Here is a 22,016-nt window from a genome sequence, read left to right on the forward strand (position 1 = left end):
TTTAGAACTTGATGGCGGCAATGCATAAAAAAAATGGGTACGGGCAACAAAAGGCTGGAAAAGTAAGAATTTTGATATCCCACCATCTACAGTACATAATATCATCAAAAGATTCAGAGAATCTGGAAAAATCCCTGGACGCAAGGGACAAGACTGACAGTCTATATTTGATACTTGTGACCTTTGGGCTCTTAGGCAGTACTGCGTTGAACTGCATGAAACTACACTTTGTATCAACACTTTGGTACTGTGATAACGTTACTCTCTTTAAGAGCTACTAGAGACATACTTTGTCCACAATAATGCAAACATGGTCTAAAAATGCAGCTGATTAAATAAGGATTCAACAGAACAAATCTACCTCCAGTAATGGACTTTTGGACTGGCGCTCTGTCATAAACCGAAGTGCGGTATGAAGCTTGCCAGCAGAGCCATAACTCAGGATATTTAAATTTAGATTTACATTTCCCTTTAATTAATTTGGCAGATGCTTTTAACCAAAGCGACTTACAATGAGGCAAAGTGCAATCCAAACGCACAACCATCATAAGAGTACAAGACAACAGCTGCATAAGTGTGCATAAGCTTCAGCCTGTGGTTGGTTAGTCTGTGATTGTTTAACATACACATATTGCTTGTCCCTATTTAATCTGTATGCTGACTGTAAATTGTGTATCGCCTGTAAATACTATGTATACTGTGTGCCTATTGCTTGTCCTCATATAGCCTGCATATTGGTTGTATACTGTGTATAATAAGTATTTTGGGTTTATTGTGTATTGTCTGTGAATTATATGTACCTTATCTGTGTACTGCACATAATACTAGATAGACACCAATGGCTGGAACCAAATTTCTTGTGTGTATCAACATACTTGGCTTATAATAATTCTGATTCTCATCCAGCCTATTTGTTAACTTGTCCTTGGTTAGCCTATAGCAGGGCATGTATAAAGGATGAGCCTATGATGGATTGTGACTTATGATTGGTTAACTTTTAATTGGAAAGCCTATTATTGGTTAAACTGTAGTTTCTTAGCCTATGATTATTTAGCTCGTGGCTGTATATCTGGTTCTCCTAAGATGGATTGTGATTGATTATCCTATTATGATGCAGTTGTTACTTGTTACACTGTGTTTTGTTAGCCTATGATTGGTTATAACCACCTCACATTTCGCAACACTCTAAATTGTGCAACCCTAAGTGAACTAATAAAGCCAGCTTGCAAATTTGATGACCTGCAAAGGAGACCATAATAGAGGAGCTAAGGGGGAGCTAGAGCTTAAATTATTTGTCCTAACTAATCAGGACCTAATTTCTCACAGCAAGTTTCTCAAATATTTATAGGGATCCGTTCGGGTAGAAAATTCATGTGTTGTTTAACATGTTTTGCCCTGCATTTATCCTGCTTTAATTTTTCTCGCTACTTTATTCCTTCTGCCTACATTAATATGCTTTAAATGGTTTTAATCTGGGTGCTCTTGCAGTGAAGTCCACCGAGATACCTAAGTTATGTACCTTATTTTGTGATGTTTGACAGCAATTAATGAAAAATACATCAAGATAAGTGTAACTCAAATGTCTTTGACAGCTGATAATTAAGCTATAGATTGATTTATTTTGTTTAGCGATGATCTGCTGACAGCTTTAATTGCTTCTATATCAAGAGCAAACTCAGCAGGTGAAAACTTGACAAAGACGACTTCTTGAAAAGTCATGTCTCACTTCTTTTTTCCTTCTCTCTTGTGTCTCTTGTATTTTGCTTTTTCTCTCTGAATTTATCCATCTGACTTTCTCTTTCTCTGATGCTCTCTCTCTCTGTATGCCTGTCTTTCTTGCTATGCTATACTGTCTCTCTCCCTTTCTCTCTCTCTCTGCCGTTTCTCTTTCCCTCTCTCTACATTGTTAAATTACAGAGAAGTGGACGAGACTAAGCCTGATGAGGTGCTCAGATGTTTTAAGGCTGCTGCTGTTTTGTCCACTTCAATGTAAGATAAAGAAAAAAACTGACTTGCATGGAAGTGGAGGTCAATTACTCAACATCAGTGGAGTGCCCAGTTCAGGCGTAAACAGGCAAAGGTGAAATTTCTTACCTAGAACAGCAAGACGCACACAGAGAAAGAAAGAGACAGAGTTGTGCCTGACCAGCTGCCAATGAGCAAGCAGTAAGTAGTATTTTAAAAACATGCAACACAGTAGGTGATATCATGTTGGTTTGAATAACTGGCCTTTGAAAGAAGCCTGTTCCTTTTCTCTTTCCGCATAGTTTATAGACTAGTCTAACTTAACCAACAATACTATACTTCAGCAAATGCTCACACAGTTTACATTGTGTTGGCCAAATTCTTACCGGTGTTAGTCAATAACACTTACCACCATAGCTAGTGCAGTCACTCCCAGTTTCACAGTTTCCTGGCATTTAACTCCATTTAAACTGCATTTGTGAAGTTTGTAAAGTATGGTAAAGTAAGAATAATAAAAAAAAGCACCACAACTACAAATTATAGAATAAACAGTAAAATACATATAATACACTAAGCCAGTGTATCCAACCCTGAATGCCCACTTCCCTGCACATTTTAGTTCTTTTCCCACTTTAACACACTCCCTCCAACTAAGTAAGACTGTTACTGCACTGATTAACTGGATCAACTGTGCTGGGAACACAAAACAATGCCAACATGTGCTGATCAGGGGCTTCCAGGGCCTGAGTGAGAAGCACTGCACTCAGCTTAAGCAACCTAGCACATATGTTTTAATGTGGATTTAAAGACACCTAATGAGCAAGCATTCCTAATATTCTCTGGCGAATTTTTCCAGACATAGCAGCTGTATAATGTAACTGAGTTGCAAGAAATCACCCACTGGCTTCTATAATGTGTTTCTGGTCGACAGATTTTCTCTTCTTTTCTAAATACAAGGAAACGTGTTTCGACCTTATACAAACTTCATCCAGTTTTCTGCGTCACAGGCAGGAGCAGTGAGGTATGGAGGAGGCATCAAATCACTTTATCATCAGTTCTTACTAAGGTAACGGGCGTCTTAACCTTTAAAACCTTAAAGAAACTACCATCTTCAAACAACTCCCACCCACTGTTGTATGAGTAAAACACCCCATGTGACACACAATTTAAAACCCACTCACTTCAGCTCAGTGACCTTTATTGCTCCTGCAGAGTATTAAACTTAAAGTTTAGAAGTCACATCCAAGGATGGCTTGCTTTCCGCAAATCAAGATAACAGCTACAAGACAAACTTGTCATCAATTTAATAGTAATAAAATCACTATTCTTCTATTTAGAGACACAAGTGTGGTAAAAGAGTGAAGCTAAGACAGAGTAAAATGCAGGGACATTATATAATTAAAAAGTTTACAGGAATAACATGTTCTCATTTTCCAACAGCAATTTGGTCTGCGAATTCTGATTACAGACAGATATTTCTTGAGATTCACCATCAAAATTCTGAAATCTTTCTACCATGAAAGTAACCATGGCAACCTCCATTCAAAAATTTGACATTACTAATCAAAAGTCTAGAATCACTATTTCCGATAATATAAAATCAGATTTTATTGGAGATTTATACAATGATTCTATTATGATGCTCCTATACAGCTTAACTTGTTTCAACTAATTTGTAGAAAACTGTAAAAAGAATTAAGACATTTTTCTCAGTCCAGAATGAGCACCAGAACTGTAGCCGATTCCTTCATGACGAAGACAGCTGCATAACACTGAGAATGAAATTCTGGTTTGCCTCATATTTAAAAAGTAGTGATCAAATCTCACTTTTCAGTTACTATTCAAATGATTATAAATAGATTATTGTATTACACTTATCAATTAATAATGTCATAGTGATCCTGAAAACTTCAGCAAAACATCTTACAATATATTCTGGAGTTTAGCTTATACTATTTCAATCTACACTGTTACTGTTACTGAATCTAATAATCAATCAACTCGCAGTGAGAACTAGCAAGGTTAAGGCACAGCCTCTATATGTCAGGGTTAATTTTTAAATTTAGTATGCTAGTAATTTCAAATTATATTTATTTTGCACGTGTGAGTTCTAACTGGGCCTTTCAGCAAGACGATTTTTCAACATGGTTAGCGGTGTTTTCCCTGTCAAACAAGCCAGAGGAATTTCAGCTGGGGAAGCAGAATTTGAATGGGCCTCAGGCTGGGAGACTTTTATCTAGGCCTTAGGTAAACTGTGTTACTGTGGTGAAAATTCTTCTGGCTTATGGCCCGTAAGCAGAGTTTGACTGGACTGGTGAGAGAATTTTCACTGCAATAGCAAAGTCTGACTGGGCTGTAAGCTGGGAGACTTTTCCCTGCAGTGCTGAAGTCTGAATGGGCCATGATGGAGACACTACTCCATAGCGGAGGTGGTTAAACTGGGCCACGAGTAAGAAGCCTTTTTTAAATTGATAGCGGAGGTTGACCAGACAATAAGCGAGTCTGACAGAGGCGCGGGCTGAGAGACTTTTCACTGCGCAGGTGAAGCTGACTAGGCTTACTGCGATGCAGCAGTGCTTGACTGGGTTGTAAGGTGGGAGACTTTTCACTACAGTAGCAGAGTTGGACAGGTCTCAGGACAGGACTTTTCATATTTGTAGCAGAGATTAAGACTGAATGGGATTTTTGCCAGATTTCTGTAGAAACTTTTTAGACCAATTTATACTACATCTGCAATCTTCTGGACTGGCGGACCATTACATCGTAATTGATACAGACTGATAGTCAGCAGTTTTTTGTTGGTTGTCATCACTTGGCTGGCAATCACAATAAATAAATAAACTATGCAGCAGACCTGATCAAAGGATCTGATGTTATTAGTTTTGAATGAATTGGTAATTATATGTTAATCAGCAATTAAATATGCAGCAATATTAACTGGTCATTAAGCATTTGTTAATGATTAAGTACTTATTAAGTATTGTATTAAGTAATTGATAATTGAGTACACTGTTAAATGATAGTTTAGTTTGTGTTAGTTTATAGCTTAATTGCACATTATTTGCACACCAACTGCTGCTGCTAAAGGAAAAGCTGCTAATAAGGAAAAAAGAAAAGCACTGAGAAAACAGGTAAGTACCAATTTTTTTTGTCTTAAAGGGTGAGACAGAGGTGAGATCATGGTGACTTTTGGAGCTGTTCCACTGAATGAACACACACAGACTGAGGACAGTCTGAACCAGGGCACTTTAAATAATATATACAATATTGCCAAAAGTATTCAGTCACCCATCCAAATCATTGATTTCAGGTGTTCCGATCACCTCCATGGCCACAGCTGTATAAAACCAAGCCCCGGGGGCACTAGTGAGTACCAGATGGAATAGATGTGTTTCTCCCGTGCTCCTCTCCATGTTCTAAATTATTTGGTCACTAACTCAATATTTACAAGCTCTACCGACTATTCTTTATTGTTACCATCCTTTGAAAGGCTGAAGATGCCAAAGCCACCAAAAACTCCAGCTCCACCCAAGTCAGAACGTGGAAAACAGTCAGACAATGATCCCAGAGAGGCTAATGTGCAGAACTAGCCGAACGTGAGGCATCACCAGACCCAATCTCTGAAGATGTAGAAACAACAAATATCCTTTTGGCAATATAGAATATGAGTAAGATGATGACTGACCGATTCAATATATTAGAGACAACTCTGGCATCCACTCAGGCATCTCTGCTGAGTCTGGGGAACCGTATGACAGAAGTTGAAAATCTAGCGTTGATAGCCGCCTCTCCAGTCTCGAACAGACATGTGTCAAAATGCATAAGGAGAATGCAGCACTGTGCTCTAAAGTGATTGATCTAGAAGCTCGCTCAAGACATCCGAATGTTACAGTCGTTGGCTTACCCGAGAAGATCAAGAACGGATGTCCAGTGGAGTCCCTGACAGAGTTTTTCCTTGAATTGCTGGATGCTAGCAATTTCCTGAAGCCAATCATAGAGGATCGAGCTCATCGCCTTGGGAAGCAGCCCTCTGATGGGAATGCTCGACCACGCGTAATGATAGCCCGGATTCATCACTTTCAAACAAAAGAAAAGATAATACATCTGGCTCATCAGCGGTTTCCGGTGAGCTACAGGGGCAAAGCAAACCACATCTTTCCTGATTTCCCAGCAGAGGTTATGAAACAACGACAGCCATTTGACGATGCTCGAAGGAGGCTTAAAGAGGCTGGCGCGAGGATTGGCTTCGTCTATCTGGCTCAGCTCCAGGTCTCGCTGCATGATTTGGAGAAGATATTTGCCTCACCACAAAAGGCAATGGCTTTCATTAAAACTTTAGCTTGAGCAACTTCGGTTCATTGGCGGACAAGTTTTGTCTGGTATGCGACTTTTAGCTAATTGCGTTGGTCAGGTCATTTTCATGGCCGTGTTTAATCATCTCGGACTATTGGAGAGGTAGCATCAAGGGCCTTGTGTTAGCATAAGGGAATTGTATGTTAGTAACTCCTATGGTCTGGTTGCCTCTCTGTGAGTTTGTGGGGATCATGTTCTCACATTATTTGGGAAAGTGGGACGGGGGGAGGGGGGCAATGTTTCTAACGTTCAGTTTTGAATGTTTTACTTTATGTACTTATGATCGTTTGGCTGGGGTGTTAGGTGTGCAGTTTGTCATTACTTTGATTAGAGATGCATCCTAATATTTCTCCGCCAGGTGGTGGCATAACATTTGCCAGCTGGAATGTCCGTGGACTGGGCCATGTCCTTAAACGAGCAAAAGTTTTTTCCCCATTTGAGGTCGCTGTCTGCAGACATATTATTTTTACTGGAAACGCATATTAAACCCTCTAGAGCAAAGTTGCAGGGTTAATCAGATATTTCAATCTACATTCTCCAGTAAAGCCAGTGTGGCGATTCTGATTTGTAAAACTGTCCCATTCATACATATTTCAACTGTGTCTGACCCAAATGGTAGACATATCTTGGTAACAGGTCTTATTAACTCATTTCATGTTACACTTTTGAACGTGTATGGCCCAAATTTTGATGATCCTGACTTTTTCACCAAACTATTTAACTTGATCCCTAGTCTCTTGTATACGCATCTGGTTGTGGGCAGCGACTAGGTCAGCCCAGGTGAATCAGTTACCCTTCGGCTGCTTTCAAGGTTTTACACAACCTGGCAGTTTCCATGAATCTAGTTGATATATGAAGGCTTCAATACCCCACAAGCAGAGATTATTCATTCTTACAAAGACACTCTTCTTTCTCAAGAATTTATTATTTCTTAATAGATTCCAATTTGATATCAAATGTAATTTCCTTCAAATATCATAATATTTTGATTTCCGATCATGCTCCTGTCTCATTGGTTCTTAATCTTAACCATAAGCAGCAGCAGTATAGATGGTGATTTCACCCTTCACTGCTTTCAGATTCATCATTTGATCAGTTTATATCCTCTAAAATGACAGTTTTTGGAATTTAATGACAATGGAGAAGTAACAGACTCCACTTTGTGGGAAACTTTTAAGGCTGTAATCAGGGGACACAATTTCTTTTGAAACCTCAAGGAAAAAAAAAACAAAAAACAAAAAACATACAAATTGGCCATTGACCCGATCACCTTGCAAAACACTCTCAAGCTGAAATATGAATACAACAGCATTCTGACCAAGTAAGTGACCAATTGTTCAAATTAAGACAAAAATATTTTGAACTTGGGGATAAGCCCCAGAAACTACTTGCCAGACAGATGAGGGGTTTGCAAATCAAAAATCAAATCAAAAACTGGAGAGACACTCACTGATCCTAAAGGTATAAATGAGATGGAGGAAATGCATGATTACGGTAAACTGGAGCATGGATGGTGGTGTCTAACAGCCCACAGTTCTTCCTAATTTGCTGCCATATTTTCAAACTATGCAAAATTATTCTGTTATGCAGCTTTATGTCTGCAAGCAGACCAGCTACTGAAAAAAGGACTGCTGGAAGAGAACTATTTATGACAGTTATCTTTTCAATGGCAACCCAAGCAGTAGTATCTTTTGAAACCTCAATTGTATAATCATCCTGCCAGTAGACTAGAGCCCTTAGATTTGCTGCCCAATAGTAGTGCAGAAAGCATGGTAAACCCAGCCCACCCCTCTCTCTTCATTTATCTAGATGAGTTTTTGATATTCTGTGAGCTTTGGAATTCCAAATAAAGGGAATGATTATGGAATCTAAAGTTTTAAAAACAGACTTTGTTAGAAAAATGGGAAGGTTTTGAAAGAGATATAAGAATCTCAGCAGGGTGAGCATTTTGATCGCATTAACACAGCCTATCATAGAGAGGAGGAGAGTGGGTCAGCCCTCTTACCATTGGGAAATAATTTTATGGCATCCAAAACCTCCTGTCTGGTGATATCAGCGTCTATCTCTTCTCTAGCTGCTCTGGTCAATTTAGGAAGATCTAGATGTGCCATCCAGTCGGAGATGTACCCTTTTGCTTTTGATGTATATCTGTTGGTAGTATTCCCTGAAGCGCTCATTTATACCTTTAGGATCAGTGAGTGTCTCTCCAGTTTTTGATTTGATTTTTGATTTGCAAAATTAATTTGAGCATAATTATATTACTATTTATTTATTCTTTTTTGTACTTTTTATAGTACCTGATTGTTTAAACTTTAGTTGATTTAAGTGTGTTCTTAATTTCTCCCCATTAATCTTGATTTATCTTTAGCTTGATTTTCTTTGATTGATTTTGTTTTTTGATTTTCTTTGATAGTTTTAATATTTATTAGATTAAATTCCATTTGAATAGAAATCCGACGTGTTGTTCTGATGTGTTTAATGCCTCTGAAAGCTACGTCACAGAAAGTAATTAGACAAAATGGTTATGAATATGTCATCTAATGCATCTCTGTATGCCATGTGGCAGAGCGAGGTTTCCTACACAGGCAAGCACACTACACTATACCAATATGAGTCCTTTGGCACGACTCCTGACACTACATTCAAAGGTTTTAAAAGGTCTCAACACGCGGCAACTAATTCATAGTGCCGTAATTATTATAGTGTAGGCCATGAGTCTGCACAGCCAGAGTCTTGGCTGTTTTGTAACAGATTTGAGAGAAACATATTGTTAGACCACATTCATGGCAGAGACGTACACAAAAGAAAGTAAGGAAAATGGTAAGGAAAAATACTGCACTGTGAATAAGTATCTGCCTCCTGATTTCTTCAGTTTTTGCATTTTTGTCATGTTAAATTGTTTCGGATCCTTAAACTAAATTTAACATGAAATAAAAACACCCTGAGGGAACGCAAAACAGTTTTTAAATGACCAACAACTGGCCTTGTGTGAAAAAGCATCTCCCCCCTTTGTCAATCAATTAACCAAATTTGGTTCATAACTGAGATTAACTAAACTAGACATGCCAAGGCTTGATGCCCGCCAGCCCGGCTAAATCTAAATACCATTTAAATAGAACCTTTCCAGCAATGTGAAGTGGGGCTAAAGGTCTCAGCAAGCAGCACCACTACCTCTTAGTGTCTCAAAAGAAAAAAATTAGGTTTAGTAGTGGCCTAATCAAAAGCCTGACTTAAACCTATTGAGATCCTGTAACAGGACCTTAAAATTAAGCCCTCTAACGTGGCTTAATTAAAGCAATACAAAATAGAAGTGTGAGTCAAACTTACTCCACAGCAATGTGAAAGACTGATCTCCAGTTATAGGATCTCCAGGTAATTGCAGTTTAAAGTGGAGCAACCAGTTATCAAGTTTAAGGAGGTAATTACTTTTGCACATGGGTGACATAGGTGTTGCAAAACTTGTAATAAATGAAATGCTCGTTTTAAAAGTGCACGATCTATTTATCATATTTTCATATTATGTTTCATAAGAGCATTTGAAACCAATTTGAGTGACAAAAATAGAGGACATACTGTTGGTAAAGCTGTGCCATGCAAAAGATAAGATTGTTCTTTTGTTGTTCAACCACTATTTTACCATCAACACTACGTATAAAAATCTTAGAACAATGACATTTTTTAATGGGTTTCATTAAGTAGTATCAGCTTTTTAAAAATGTCAATGTGTTTTACTCTAAACCTGCTAGACTGGTAGCTCTGCCTACACATACAGTGGGGTAATAATGTAATATGTAGTAATATAGTAATATGTAGTAATGCTCCTATTTTGCATTGTCTTCTAGCTCCATGCACTTTATTATTTACAAGAATTTCAGAATTTCTATGTATTTGGTATTTCCTTATTTTGGTTTCATGACAGCAGGTGCTCAAGCTGGCATGTTTTTGTAGTTTATGTAAAAGCCTGATCCACCTGTAAAAGTTTATAGTTTATGTAAAATCAGATCCACCTGAGATTTGTTTGAACATAATATTCAATTGAAAGTGATAAGACAAAAAAATCTGTGCCAAGGCATTAATAATGTCACAAATTTGCTTACATTTGATTAGAGTATTGATCTAGAAACAGTGCTGGAATTTGAATATTTCTTTTTCATATTGCATGTCATGACTTTTTTTTCCAATTTTAATACTTTGTTGGTTATTTTTAAATTGCAAATGGAAAAAATACCTTGATTTTCTATGTGAGCTCATTCATTTGGTCCCCATTACAGGTAAGGAAAAAACAATGGATATGTTATTTAACTAATCAAGCATTATTAGTATGTCTCTCATAGCAGGATTTCTTGGTTAAGCTGGGCTCGCACTACACGAATTTGAGCCTTGTTAACAGACTCAGGGCTTGACCTGAAGCGATCGACAGCACAGATAATCTGGCAGTGTAAAAACCAGTCAGTCAATCTTCAGTCTTCAAGCTCTGAAGAGGCCCGATGATATCTGATATCGCTGATATTTTCAAACATATTTAATTTTTAAAGCACAAAATGTTCATGAGTTCTATAGTGTGCGTTTGAGTGATTTTCATAGCTGAAACTCGTTATGTGAAACCCTATTTTTGCCATATCGTCTGGTGTGCACCTCCTTACAACAAAATAACAAACATCTGCTGAATCTGGAAGTTAACTGCGTAATTTTCTGTTTTTGAAATCTGTTAGTATTTTAAAAGTCATCTATTTCAGTATTCAAGCTTTAGCCACCTAACCTTAGGCTTAGTTCAAGATACATCATGACAACACCTTATGCTGCATGCCTCAAGGACAGGTTAAGTTTGGGATTTCGAATATCTGACCAATCAAGAACTGATGTGATGTGTTTGCTTTTTTACCATTATAATATATTACTTTCTACATATTTACAAAAATGTATTTTTTCTTCATTACAAAATCAGCTGCTTATCTGATGTTACATATCAGATCACAGGCTGTTCCTCATATACATCATTTTTTATTCAGGAGTAATTCCAGATTGAGTATTTAAACCTGGGTTAACAGACAAAATTGTTAACCATCTTTGTAAAACGAGCAGTTTGGTTTGATAGGTTTTGTGAAGATAATGCATAGTCAGGAACCCTGTCTTAGCTGATGTGCTTCGCGGACAGACTTCAGCATTTGTGAGTGTCTATGTAAGCCGGATGTGTTATTAGGGTTGCTGTGGTGCCCACACTCTGTACACAAACAGAGTCTTATTGTAGCGTTGCTTGATGATATGAATCACAAGCAGCTCAATTTCTGCACATTATGATTATGCAATGTAGTTTGTTAATATCAGTGTATGTGGGTGTGTGTGTGTCTGTGTGTGTGGGTGTGTGCATGCTTAAGCAGCGAGCAGAATCACAGAAGCCTCTCATAGAGCATCCCAGGTTTCCTTGGCAACCCAGCAAAGCAGAACATTACTGAGAGATCCAAACTCCATCTGTGCTGCAGTCTTCATAAAGTATGTGTATGTGTTTGATGCACAATAATATTGCAACTAGTTCTGGCCATATATATGATATATTTATAACTATGAAAGTTTTATTCCATCAAATGTATGAAAAGAAAGTGAATATGAAATTAAAATTGTGAGGTGGTTCATTGCACAGTGGCATTTAGAAGCTGACAAACATGTCTAATTGCCTACCTTTTATACAGTTCATTAGCTAAAACATATATTACTTAAGTAGTAAAAAATATTTAGTTGCCAGCAGGCAGGTTTGTTAGTCCTATAAAACGTAAAATCAAATTACAATTCTGTTTGTTAGACAAATGGATTAAATTCTGTTCATTTGTTGGTTGTTGTGCAAAAACAACTGTAGGCTACTGTGAATGTTAACCATCGCCCACTGTTAAGCAGCCTACAACACTGCGTGTATTTGTGATCTATAGATTTCTGACATACTTTAACATTCATCAGTTTTAAACCAGAGTGATGAGGCGTGGTGCACTAGACTACAGCTATGTCACAAATTCAGTCTGGGTGAGTTTACAGTTCATCCAGAGGTAGCAAAAGAAGACTGTGAGAGCATCATTGCCAGAAATTTCACATTTTAGTCAAGGAAAAACAAAAGTACTCCCTGAGTTCAAACCTGACCTTTTATATAGGAGCCTCTTTACTCTAATGGGGTCCTGGGACCACTTCAGGCCTCTTCCTCAATTCAAATCCTGCATTTTTGTGGCTTTATGTACCATAAAACAATCTTAAGTCTATTTCACCTCTCGTTATTTTGTAGAATTCGGCAAGATGTTACTGTCTCTTTAAGACATCTAATGGTTTTTGTAACATGTCAAAAACAATTTTTTGCAGCTTAGTTTCCATATATGAACGACTGAAGAGTGAGGGGTATCTTATGTCACTGGCCATGACAAATTACCTCTGCATCTGGGGTCCATGGAGCTATATCTATGGACCAGCCTGATAGAGTTTGGCTGTATTAATGAGGTAAAGAGGTAGAGCAGTGGGCGGCATGTCAGGGATATTATGCTGGAGCACTGACAAAAGTGCCCACAGACGCTATACTAGAGTTTAGACAGAGCTTAGCCTGTGCTCAGTAAACAGGCACGCACTCACGCACACTCACTCTGTCTAGGCTAATTACACAATGCCTGGCAACGCAGGGTGTCTCCAGCCAGTGCTGTCGATAAAGCTCCTGAGTGAATGGACAAGACCTGATGTGGAATCAGTCCAAGTGATAAAGCACCAGAAAGAGAGAGCAAGCGAGCGAGGATGAAACAGAAAGAGAGCGAAGTCTATTTGTTTACTTGCTTCTAGGGCAGCACCATGTGTCATTCGTTAATTATCATCACAGTATTGGCTTTTGCAATAATGATATTCTTGAAGGCAGCAATATGCAAATGAGTGTCTACCCACACAGAGCCAGATATATGTATGAGTGCAGGTGCAAATGCGGCTCGTTGTGACCATAATATGTCACAACAACGCGCCCCTGATGCACAGTGAAATAATGGAGCTGTCAAAAAGCTAAAAACAAAAACAGAAAATGAAGATTGGCTGCTAATATATTGTTACATTATCCACGGTGGTTCCTAAAATCTTGCTAGGTCACTGCTGTGGAATCCCAGGTGGTTGCTAAGGTGTTGACAGGCCATTGCTGTTGTATCCCAGGTGGTGGCTAAGCTTGTTGCAAGGCCATGTTATGGTATCCCAGGTGGTTAACAAGGTGTTGTTATATATACACACACACACTAGTATATATGTGTATGTCTGTATGTAATGTTTATGAGTGGCAGTGTGAGAGATGTCCTTTGTGACATATGGCTAACTCAAAAAAAATGTGTAGAAATATAAAACAAAGAATCAATGGCCAGGACCAACCAGTGGGCCCAAAAATGTCCTACACATTTCTATAACCTAAGAATAACTCTGTAGTCCATTTAGTTTCTGAATAATATACCTTAATTTGTAAAAATCTTGGGATTCTAAGGAGTTAATAAATAAAGTTCTTTCCCACGAAAGCATTCCACAGGGGTGCTGTTTTACTTCAGCTAAGAAAACTGCGTTTAAGATAACCTGGACTGCTCATCATTTTGCAGCATATTTTGCCTTCTCACATATCGGCATCTGGTCTCCAGAGACTGAGCAATTCGGATCATGTTTGAGACTTGTGCCTCCTAACTGCCATGTCTGCTGCCATCGCCATGTATCTTTCATCAACATGATTCTGAGACCCTGCAAATTCACTCCCTGTTTTAAAATGTGGTGGAAAATCGGTGCAAAATTGGTAGAGCTGCTCACTCAAATACATAAGCATGAGCTACAGCGCAGTTTGCATTTTTCAGTGCACGTGGCAAAACTGCCACTAACGATGCAGCACATCAAGTCAACAGTGTTTCTACTGTGTGTTATGAGCATCATAATCAATAACAGCTCTGTGAGCATTCTGATAAACAATCAACAAAAAGTATTTTGATCAGAATAATACAGGCCTATCTTTAACCTGTACAGATTTCATGTTTTTTCATCTATACTAATTTATACTGTAAACCCAGTATGAAGCAAACAGAAATAAACCACAATAAATCTTTTTCTTTTTCAATACTCACACCACAGTGTAGAACTCTAAGGGCCTTCAGAGAAGTCCTAAAGACAGAGAAAAAAGATAAAAGAAAGAGATAAAAGAGAAAGAAAAGCAGATAGAGGAAAAAAACACAGAAGAATGGCAATAAAGAGATCAAAGAGAAAGACAAAAGAGAAAAAAGGAGAGCAAAGTGAGAGAGAGAGAAGACAGAAACAGAGCAACACAAAGACAGAAAAACGAGAGAGGAATAAACAGAAATAAGAGGGTGAGAAGAGGAAGGGAGAGATAAAACAAAGAACAGTAAGAGCTGTAATGAGAGAGAAAGCAAAAGGAGAGGGAGGTAAAATAAAAGAAGAGAAAAAATGAGTGAAAAAAGAGAAAGCAGGGGAAAGAAAGAGGAGACAACAAGAGAAAAATGGAAAGAAAACGGTAGAGAGAAAGGTAAAAAGACAGAAAAAGCAAGAGAGGGAAGGGGAAGTATGAGCGGAAACAGTGAGAGTGCACAGAGACAAAAGAGAGGAAGAAAAGGGAACGACATAACGAGGAAAGGGAGGAAGAAAAGTGGTCAGAAAAAGGAGGAAGGAGAAGCATCTGAAAAAGCATCTACAGATGTTCATTATGATAGGAGGTGGATAGCGTCTCTTTTCAGAAAGCCCAGTGCTTTTCTCTCACTTCAGTTGCGCTATAATCACACAAAATCACATTTCCCCCGACTCTCCAGACCCCTACAGTTAACTGCTGTTGTCACCATTCTGAAAAATGTATTTCTTTCTGGTACTGTTAGTTATTTCCACAGCCTCAGAGAGCCACAGCTGTGGCATTAAAGATGCGAAGGAGACTCAAACAGGAGTTGCACATAAGTCTGAAGCACAAAGGAACAAGAAGACCAGCCCTTAGAGTGTGTGTGATAAATCTGACGCTTGACCTTTCAGCACATTCAGTCACTAAAATCCTCTAGAATGCTTCTGAAACAGTCTGGGCACCAAATATCGTCCATCACGTAGCTGTAGAGTAAAGCAATAACTACAGATTCCTGTACAAAGTGAATGTCAATTCTTCTAAACTTCTACATAAATAGTTGGTGACATTAAGTTGTTCAAAGCTTTTTTTAATGTGAAATGGTTCACTGAAGAGAAACTTACCGACTGGTGGTGATAGGAACCAGAGGTCTCAAAGGCAAATACAGCGATTCTATTAAACAAAATGACCAGTGAACCTACATGTTTTTATGTAATGTTTATAATAGTAAAACAGTGGCAATTATGAATAAAAAACTCTTTGGGGGACTATTTTACATTACAACTCAAATCTCCTTCATAAATGGATTTAGAAATAAGACCAAAATCTTACAAATGTCTAGGGCTTCAAACAGGGCATCCATAACCATTCCATGTAATAGCTTCCTGTGAGGTAGTTTTAGAGACGTCTGGGTCCTATCACCACAACTGGTAACAATTTCTCTAGAATAAAGCATTTCACAACAAACCCCTCTGAATGTATATCTTAACGATTTAATCACAGAGAAATGTAGAAATTGTGGTGGATATCCCCTTTAATGTAGTGACAATAATATGAAAAAAACAATACAATGGTGGCAATATAATACAATGCCCTCCTACAATGGCGCCACTAATGTGAGTCAGGTGAGTACAGCCATGCTGTGTTTGAATGCTGCTGCTACACCTACACCACAATGTTCTGCTAAATAGTTAGTCATATGCAATGCTGGACACACCTGGCCAAGTACAAATCTTCTACAGATAACATATTTCTGCACATTTTAGTAAACAGTTAGTTTATTTGCTGAGTTTAAATTAATGGAGAAAAAATAAAACAAAAATGTAGTCTGTGCATAAGGTGTGGCACATAAAAAAATATAAATTAAATCATACACTAAAATTACGAAAAAGGAGCATATGTTAGTTTGTTGCTGAAGAAAATGTCAACAAAACACGTAACTGATTGGGGTGTTCAAACACTTGCAAACGAACGTAGCTTTGACTATAAGCTTGACTTTAGTTCGATCAATGTTGTTTAAGAAGGCAACATATTCTTCATTTAGGAAATTAAACTGTCGGTTTGGCCCATGAAAGAATAAAGAAAGCTACTCATATTGCGGCTCTAATAGAAAGTACTGTAAATCTGTTTTTAAATGATTTAAATTTAAATTATCACTATGAAAAATTTAAAAGGACACTTTTTTCACCATTTTGCTGCCTATTTAAAAAGCACTTTATATTTAATCGGAAAACTGTGTCTTGAATTCAGATAGTGGGTGGAGTGTGCAAACTGCAGCAGTGATACAGTAATACAGTCTTCACTCTGACATTCTTTCAGTTTGACTCAGCTGGTGTTAGCTCATCTATTGAGCTACTTCTCTCAGTACTCTTTGTATTCCATCTGATTTGTTTCATGATGAACATTACTGATCTAATATAGCTCCTGACCTGCTATATGAATATGAAGTTCTAAAAATGCATGATTAATGTTTACGTTACAACCCTAGAATCAATACAGAGGTATGCTTTATGCTTTATGGCCAAAAGTATGTGCACACCCCAATATTTGAGCCCAGTCCCTTAGTTCCAGTGAAGGGTACTGGGGAAGGCCCTTCCCCTGGTACAGCATGACAGGGTCCCTTTGCACAAAATGAGGTCCATAAAGAAATGATTGGATGATTTTGGTGTGGAGGAACTCCAGTGGCCTCCGCAGAGCCCTGACCTCAACCCCACTGAATACCATGTCATTCATTTTTCTCAAGAGTGTGTGATTAGAGCACACAGTGCTATGATAACGTTAACAAAACAGAGGAAATAGAAGAGACATGTGGAGCAGGTGAAATGGTCTACTGTGTGGGAGCATTTTACAAAGACCACAGTAATGTTTCCACAGGCAGACACATCACAGCCGACCACCTCTCCTATGACTGCAAAGTCAACTTAAAAAGGCATCACTTAGAGGCTGTGATGATGAAATGACTGAAAAAAACATCATCCCAATAAGCACTGTCAACAGTAATGGGTTTCGATCATTAACTTCCCTGAGCTAGGCTACCACATCCTACATCCTGAGCAATGGAGGCACCCTTCAGGTAGACAAAGATAGTTTTAAAATGGTGATGAAAAATGTTTTCCATTCCTCCGTTCTGATGTCCACAGATGAACACGAACCTGACTTCACCTTTGTGAAAGGTGAAGATTAGAAACAGAGATTTCAAAACCACTATTGGTTATTTTTATTATTAAAGAAAAGATTCTTAAAGTCTTAGATTTTGATATTTTGATGTAGACCTATTTTATAGTTTTAGGTCTATTCTAATTTTCAATCAAAAATTTCATCTTGTTTCTCTTTTGGCTAAAAACGCTATTTAAAATGTTATTTGACCATTTTGGCCAAAAAATGTCTGTGACTGAAATTATGGCACAACCCTAGAATCAATACAGAGGTATGCTTTATGCTTTATGGCCAAAGGTATGTCCACACCCAAACGTTTGAACCCAGTCCCTTAGTTCCAGTGAAGGGTAATGGGGAAGGCCCTTCCCCTGGTTCAGCATGATGGGGCCCCTTTGCACAAAACAAGGTCCATAAAGAAATGATTGGATGATTTTGGTGTGGAGGAACTCCAGTGGCCTGCGCAGAGCCCTGACCTAAACCCCATTGAATACCTTTAGGATGAACTTGAACACTGACTCTGAGCCAGACCTCCTCCTCCCACATCGGTGCCTGCCCTCAGAAATACTCTTTTGACTGAATGGGAAACCCCTCCCATAGACACATCAAAATCTAAAATCTTGCAGGAAGCCCTCCAGGGACGAGGGGAGGATACATAATAATGCCCATGATTTTGGAACAGGATGTGCAATAAGGTCGTGTCCAAATACTTTTGGCCATAAAGTATATCTGAAGGCAAAACTTTGGGATCAATCCAACTCTATATCAGTCCAAACTCAGTGTATCTGTGTGTACCTTGGTCTCAGTTGAAACTTCGCGTTTCACCAGGTGCTGTCCCATGCTGCCAACAGCAACTGCAGAATAACACACAGAGTAAAATTAGAAAAAATGACACACTCAACAAAGGCTGCACGGTGATTCTTAAGTAAATTGATCTCAACTTTTTTGCTTCTAATCAAGATCATAATTTTCACTTTAAATTTTTCACAACATCAACTTTGTAAAGGACAATGTCCAATATTCATCAAACTCAGAGTAAGAATGCTGGAGTCAGCTTCTGCACATTTACATTTTTTAGTTTTTTTCATCAAATAAAATAAACTGAAACGGTGCACAAATATTTGCAGAAAAATGCTATTTTTAAGTTTGTAGAGGATCTATAACCTTATTGTCATTTAGAAAACCAAAACAACATAATTTGACCAGGAGTCAAATTGGCTTTCAAACTTTCAAACAACTAGAAAATCAACATAATATGGAATTTGACTGAGTGTTCAAACTTTGGCATGCATATGTATACAGATATGCCTATATACACTTTCTCTCCTGCACATTCTTTCTCTATTTAATACAGTCTAGTACGTACACAACAAAGCTGATTTTACTGATTCTACTCCACAAAATAAAAAGAAAGCTCACTAAAGGAGAACCATTTAAAAATCCCAGAGTCAGACGCTTCTATGTTGTGGAAACAGGTTGTTACATCAGGTCAATTTCAAGGTCAGAGTACATCCTTGCACTAGATAAGGCAGCGTCTCTTTTAGCTCATTTTCTTTCAATCAGCTCAAGCACTGAGTAACAAAGAAAAGCCCTGCATAACTGTGTCTGTGATGATCTATCTCTGTTAATGTGTGCAAGCAGGTTTGGGTCAGGTTCACCAACAGTCAGGCCATACCACTTAGACAGCAGCACCACTTGGGCCTAGTAAGGCCAGATCTCAATGTGGCCGGTACAGTCACTGGTGCCAATCATGATGGGAGTGTCCTGGTTTTGACAAAGTCACTCCCTCCTTGAGTTTGCTTTTCTACACACAGTGTCACTGTTTTATCTTCTTTTAAAACAACACTTTACATATAAAGATTTATTAGTACATTACTGTTTATATCCCCTTAAATGTTTTAAAATTTTATTTGTAACTTGTAATGTGTTTAATCTTTAGCTCTGTTTTACAGTGACCTTGAGCATCTTTAAAGGTGTTTACAAATACATTCCTACTCGTCTTATAAATCCTGCGCTAAACTTCTGAAAGCTCCTCTACAGCTGTCACTCTTGTCAATCACACACTCTGACTGAAACTCACTTATATCACCTCAAATAAAAGCATCAAATCAGAAGGAATTCGCTTGACATTTAAACCGCTCGCTCAGAGCTGGAGGCGCCAGAGTGTGCGAGTAGCCAACTAACTGAACCGAGAATGAGCCACGTCTCTCAGAGAGAGAGACCAAATGCAATTAGGCCAAACATATTTTAAAACATGCATCTTCACTATTGTTTTACTGCTCATCTTATGCCATTTACAGCAACTCAAGCTACAGGAATGATATGAGAATTTATCAAAGTAAACGCGGTGAACATGAGCTGCGAATATACCAAAAAGAAACATGAACTCACAAAGGCTTTTTGTGAGTCTCTTTGGGAAATGCCTCTCAGTTGAAATGGAGATTGGTTATGTCTATCGGCCAGTGCTCTGTGTAATGCGCACATCCCAGCTGTCAGCCAACAGGAGCTGGAGTATTGATACAAGTGCAAACGAATGTCTGAAAGAGAACCAGTTTTCATGGATTATTGCAACTCCAATGTGTCATTTTAAAATCTGAAATATTGTGTTTTCATAACACACACAACACACACACACACACACACACACACACACACACACACACACACACACACACACACACACAAAACCGCTGCTCCTTCTGGGTCACGGGTGCTGGTGGAGCCTATCCCAGCTGTCATTGGGCGAAAGGTAGGACACCTAGGGGCAATTTAGCATGTCCAAACAGCCTGACTGCATGTCTTTGGACTGTGGGAGGAAACTGGACAACCCAGAAGAAACCCACGCAGACACAGGGAGAACATGCAAACTCCACACGGAGAGGACCCTGGTCACCTGGCCAGTGTTGAACTATTGTCCCAGTGTTCCTCTAGAGCAGTGGTCTCCAACCCTGGTCCTGGAAAGTTACCTTCCTGCAGAGTTTACTTCCAATCTGCATCCAGTAAACTTCCTTGCCCTTACTTAACTCATGTATTTGTTTCTCGTTAATATCAACTAAATGCCATTAATAAAAACATCCATCCATCCATCCATTTTCCAAGCCACTTCTCCGTCAGGGTTAATGAAAACATAGACCATAAATTCAATAAATCCAATGAAAGCAAGATGGTGCCCCCAGTGGCATTGTCAGGTTAGTGCTCTCGTGCTATTCAGGTTTCAATGCTTAATTGCTATGTCAGTCAGTACTTGACTAAGAAGTATTTATTTTGGTGCTGCTCAAACACATAGACAACATACACTAATTCATAAAACATTCATACTCTCAATACAGTAACAAAACTCTGACAGCAGAAGGGCAGGTACTGTTACTACATCGAGATGTAGGTTTTGAAACCTTTTTGCTATTTAAAAACATACTATGCTGGGTGTGAGCTTTCTGCATAGATTTTTAATACTTCTGACATACACCGATCAGGCATAACGTTATGACCACCTCTTTGTCCATTTTATCAGCTCCACTTACCATATAGGTGCACTTTGTAGTTCTATAGTTACAGACTGTAGTCCGTCTGTTTCTCTGATACTTTGTTAGCCACTGTGTACCCTGTTCTTCAGTGGTCAGGACCCCCATGGACCCTCACAGAGCAGGTACTATTTGGGTGGTGGATCATTCTCAGCACTGCAGTAACATTGACATGGTGGCGGTGTGTTAGTGTGTGTTGTGCTGGTATGAGTGGATAAGACACAGCAGTGCTGCTGAAGTTTTTAAACACCTCAGTGCCACTGCTGGACTGAGAATAGTCCACCAGATAAAAAAGTATCCAGCCAACAACATCCTGTGTTCTGTGTTCTGTGTTCTGTGACCACCAATGAAGGACTAGAGGATGATTAGCTCATACTATACAGTAAAATGAGCTATCATCTCTGACTTTACATCTACAGGGTGAACAACAATGCAGGTACATCTAATAGAGCAAGTACGTCTAATAGAGGACACAGTGTTTAAAAACTCCAAGGTCAACACAATTTCCAAAATAGCTTTCTAAAAGCACATCATACAGCCTCCAATTATTCCAGCTGTCTAATAAAGAAAAGCCTCTGATGAGTTTTTTTTTCCATGAGACCGCAGTGTTGCTCTCCTACTAAAGAGATGAGCTGATTTTTGTGACCAGGACCCTAAAGGAGGCAACCCTCTCCACCTCCTTGCCACTGATTGTCAGAGATGGTAGATCCACCTTCCCAAATGTGTTGCACCATCCTGTCTGAATGTCTGCGCCGACCAACTTCCGCCTTTCTTCATGGAGATCTTCAATAACATAATGGTGTTTATCCTCTAATGGCATTTTAAGGGATCTACAAAAGAATGCTGCTTTTAGAATACTGATTTAGTACTAAATGTACCTTCATGGACCTGCACAAAGATTTTAATATATTAATGTATGTGTAAATGTCTAGAGC

The 22,016-nt window shown here is 38.6% G+C and overlaps 1 protein-coding gene across 3 annotated transcripts in view; it reads right to left on the reverse strand.

Moving 5' to 3' along the window:
- LOC108441790 (myelin basic protein-like) overlaps positions 1-22,016 on the reverse strand; it is a 97,316-nt gene that overhangs the window by 47,968 nt on the left and 27,332 nt on the right. Inside the window, exons 1-2 of one of the 3 annotated variants that reach the window (XM_037531199.1) lie at positions 19,952-20,060; positions 18,356-18,414 (exon numbers count right to left, since the gene is read on the reverse strand). In XM_037531199.1, coding sequence (XP_037387096.1) covers positions 18,356-18,400 — 45 coding nt within the window. In that variant the 5' untranslated portion in view covers positions 18,401-18,414; positions 19,952-20,060. Of the gene's footprint in view, positions 1-14,414; positions 14,452-18,355; positions 18,415-19,951; positions 20,061-22,016 lie in introns of those variants that run through there. The other 2 variants (XM_037531200.1, XM_017721500.2) reach the window with 2 other exon arrangements.

Source organism: Pygocentrus nattereri, chromosome 19 (genome assembly GCF_015220715.1).
Source record: "Pygocentrus nattereri isolate fPygNat1 chromosome 19, fPygNat1.pri, whole genome shotgun sequence".
Classification (NCBI taxonomy): domain Eukaryota; kingdom Metazoa; phylum Chordata; class Actinopteri; order Characiformes; family Serrasalmidae; genus Pygocentrus; species Pygocentrus nattereri.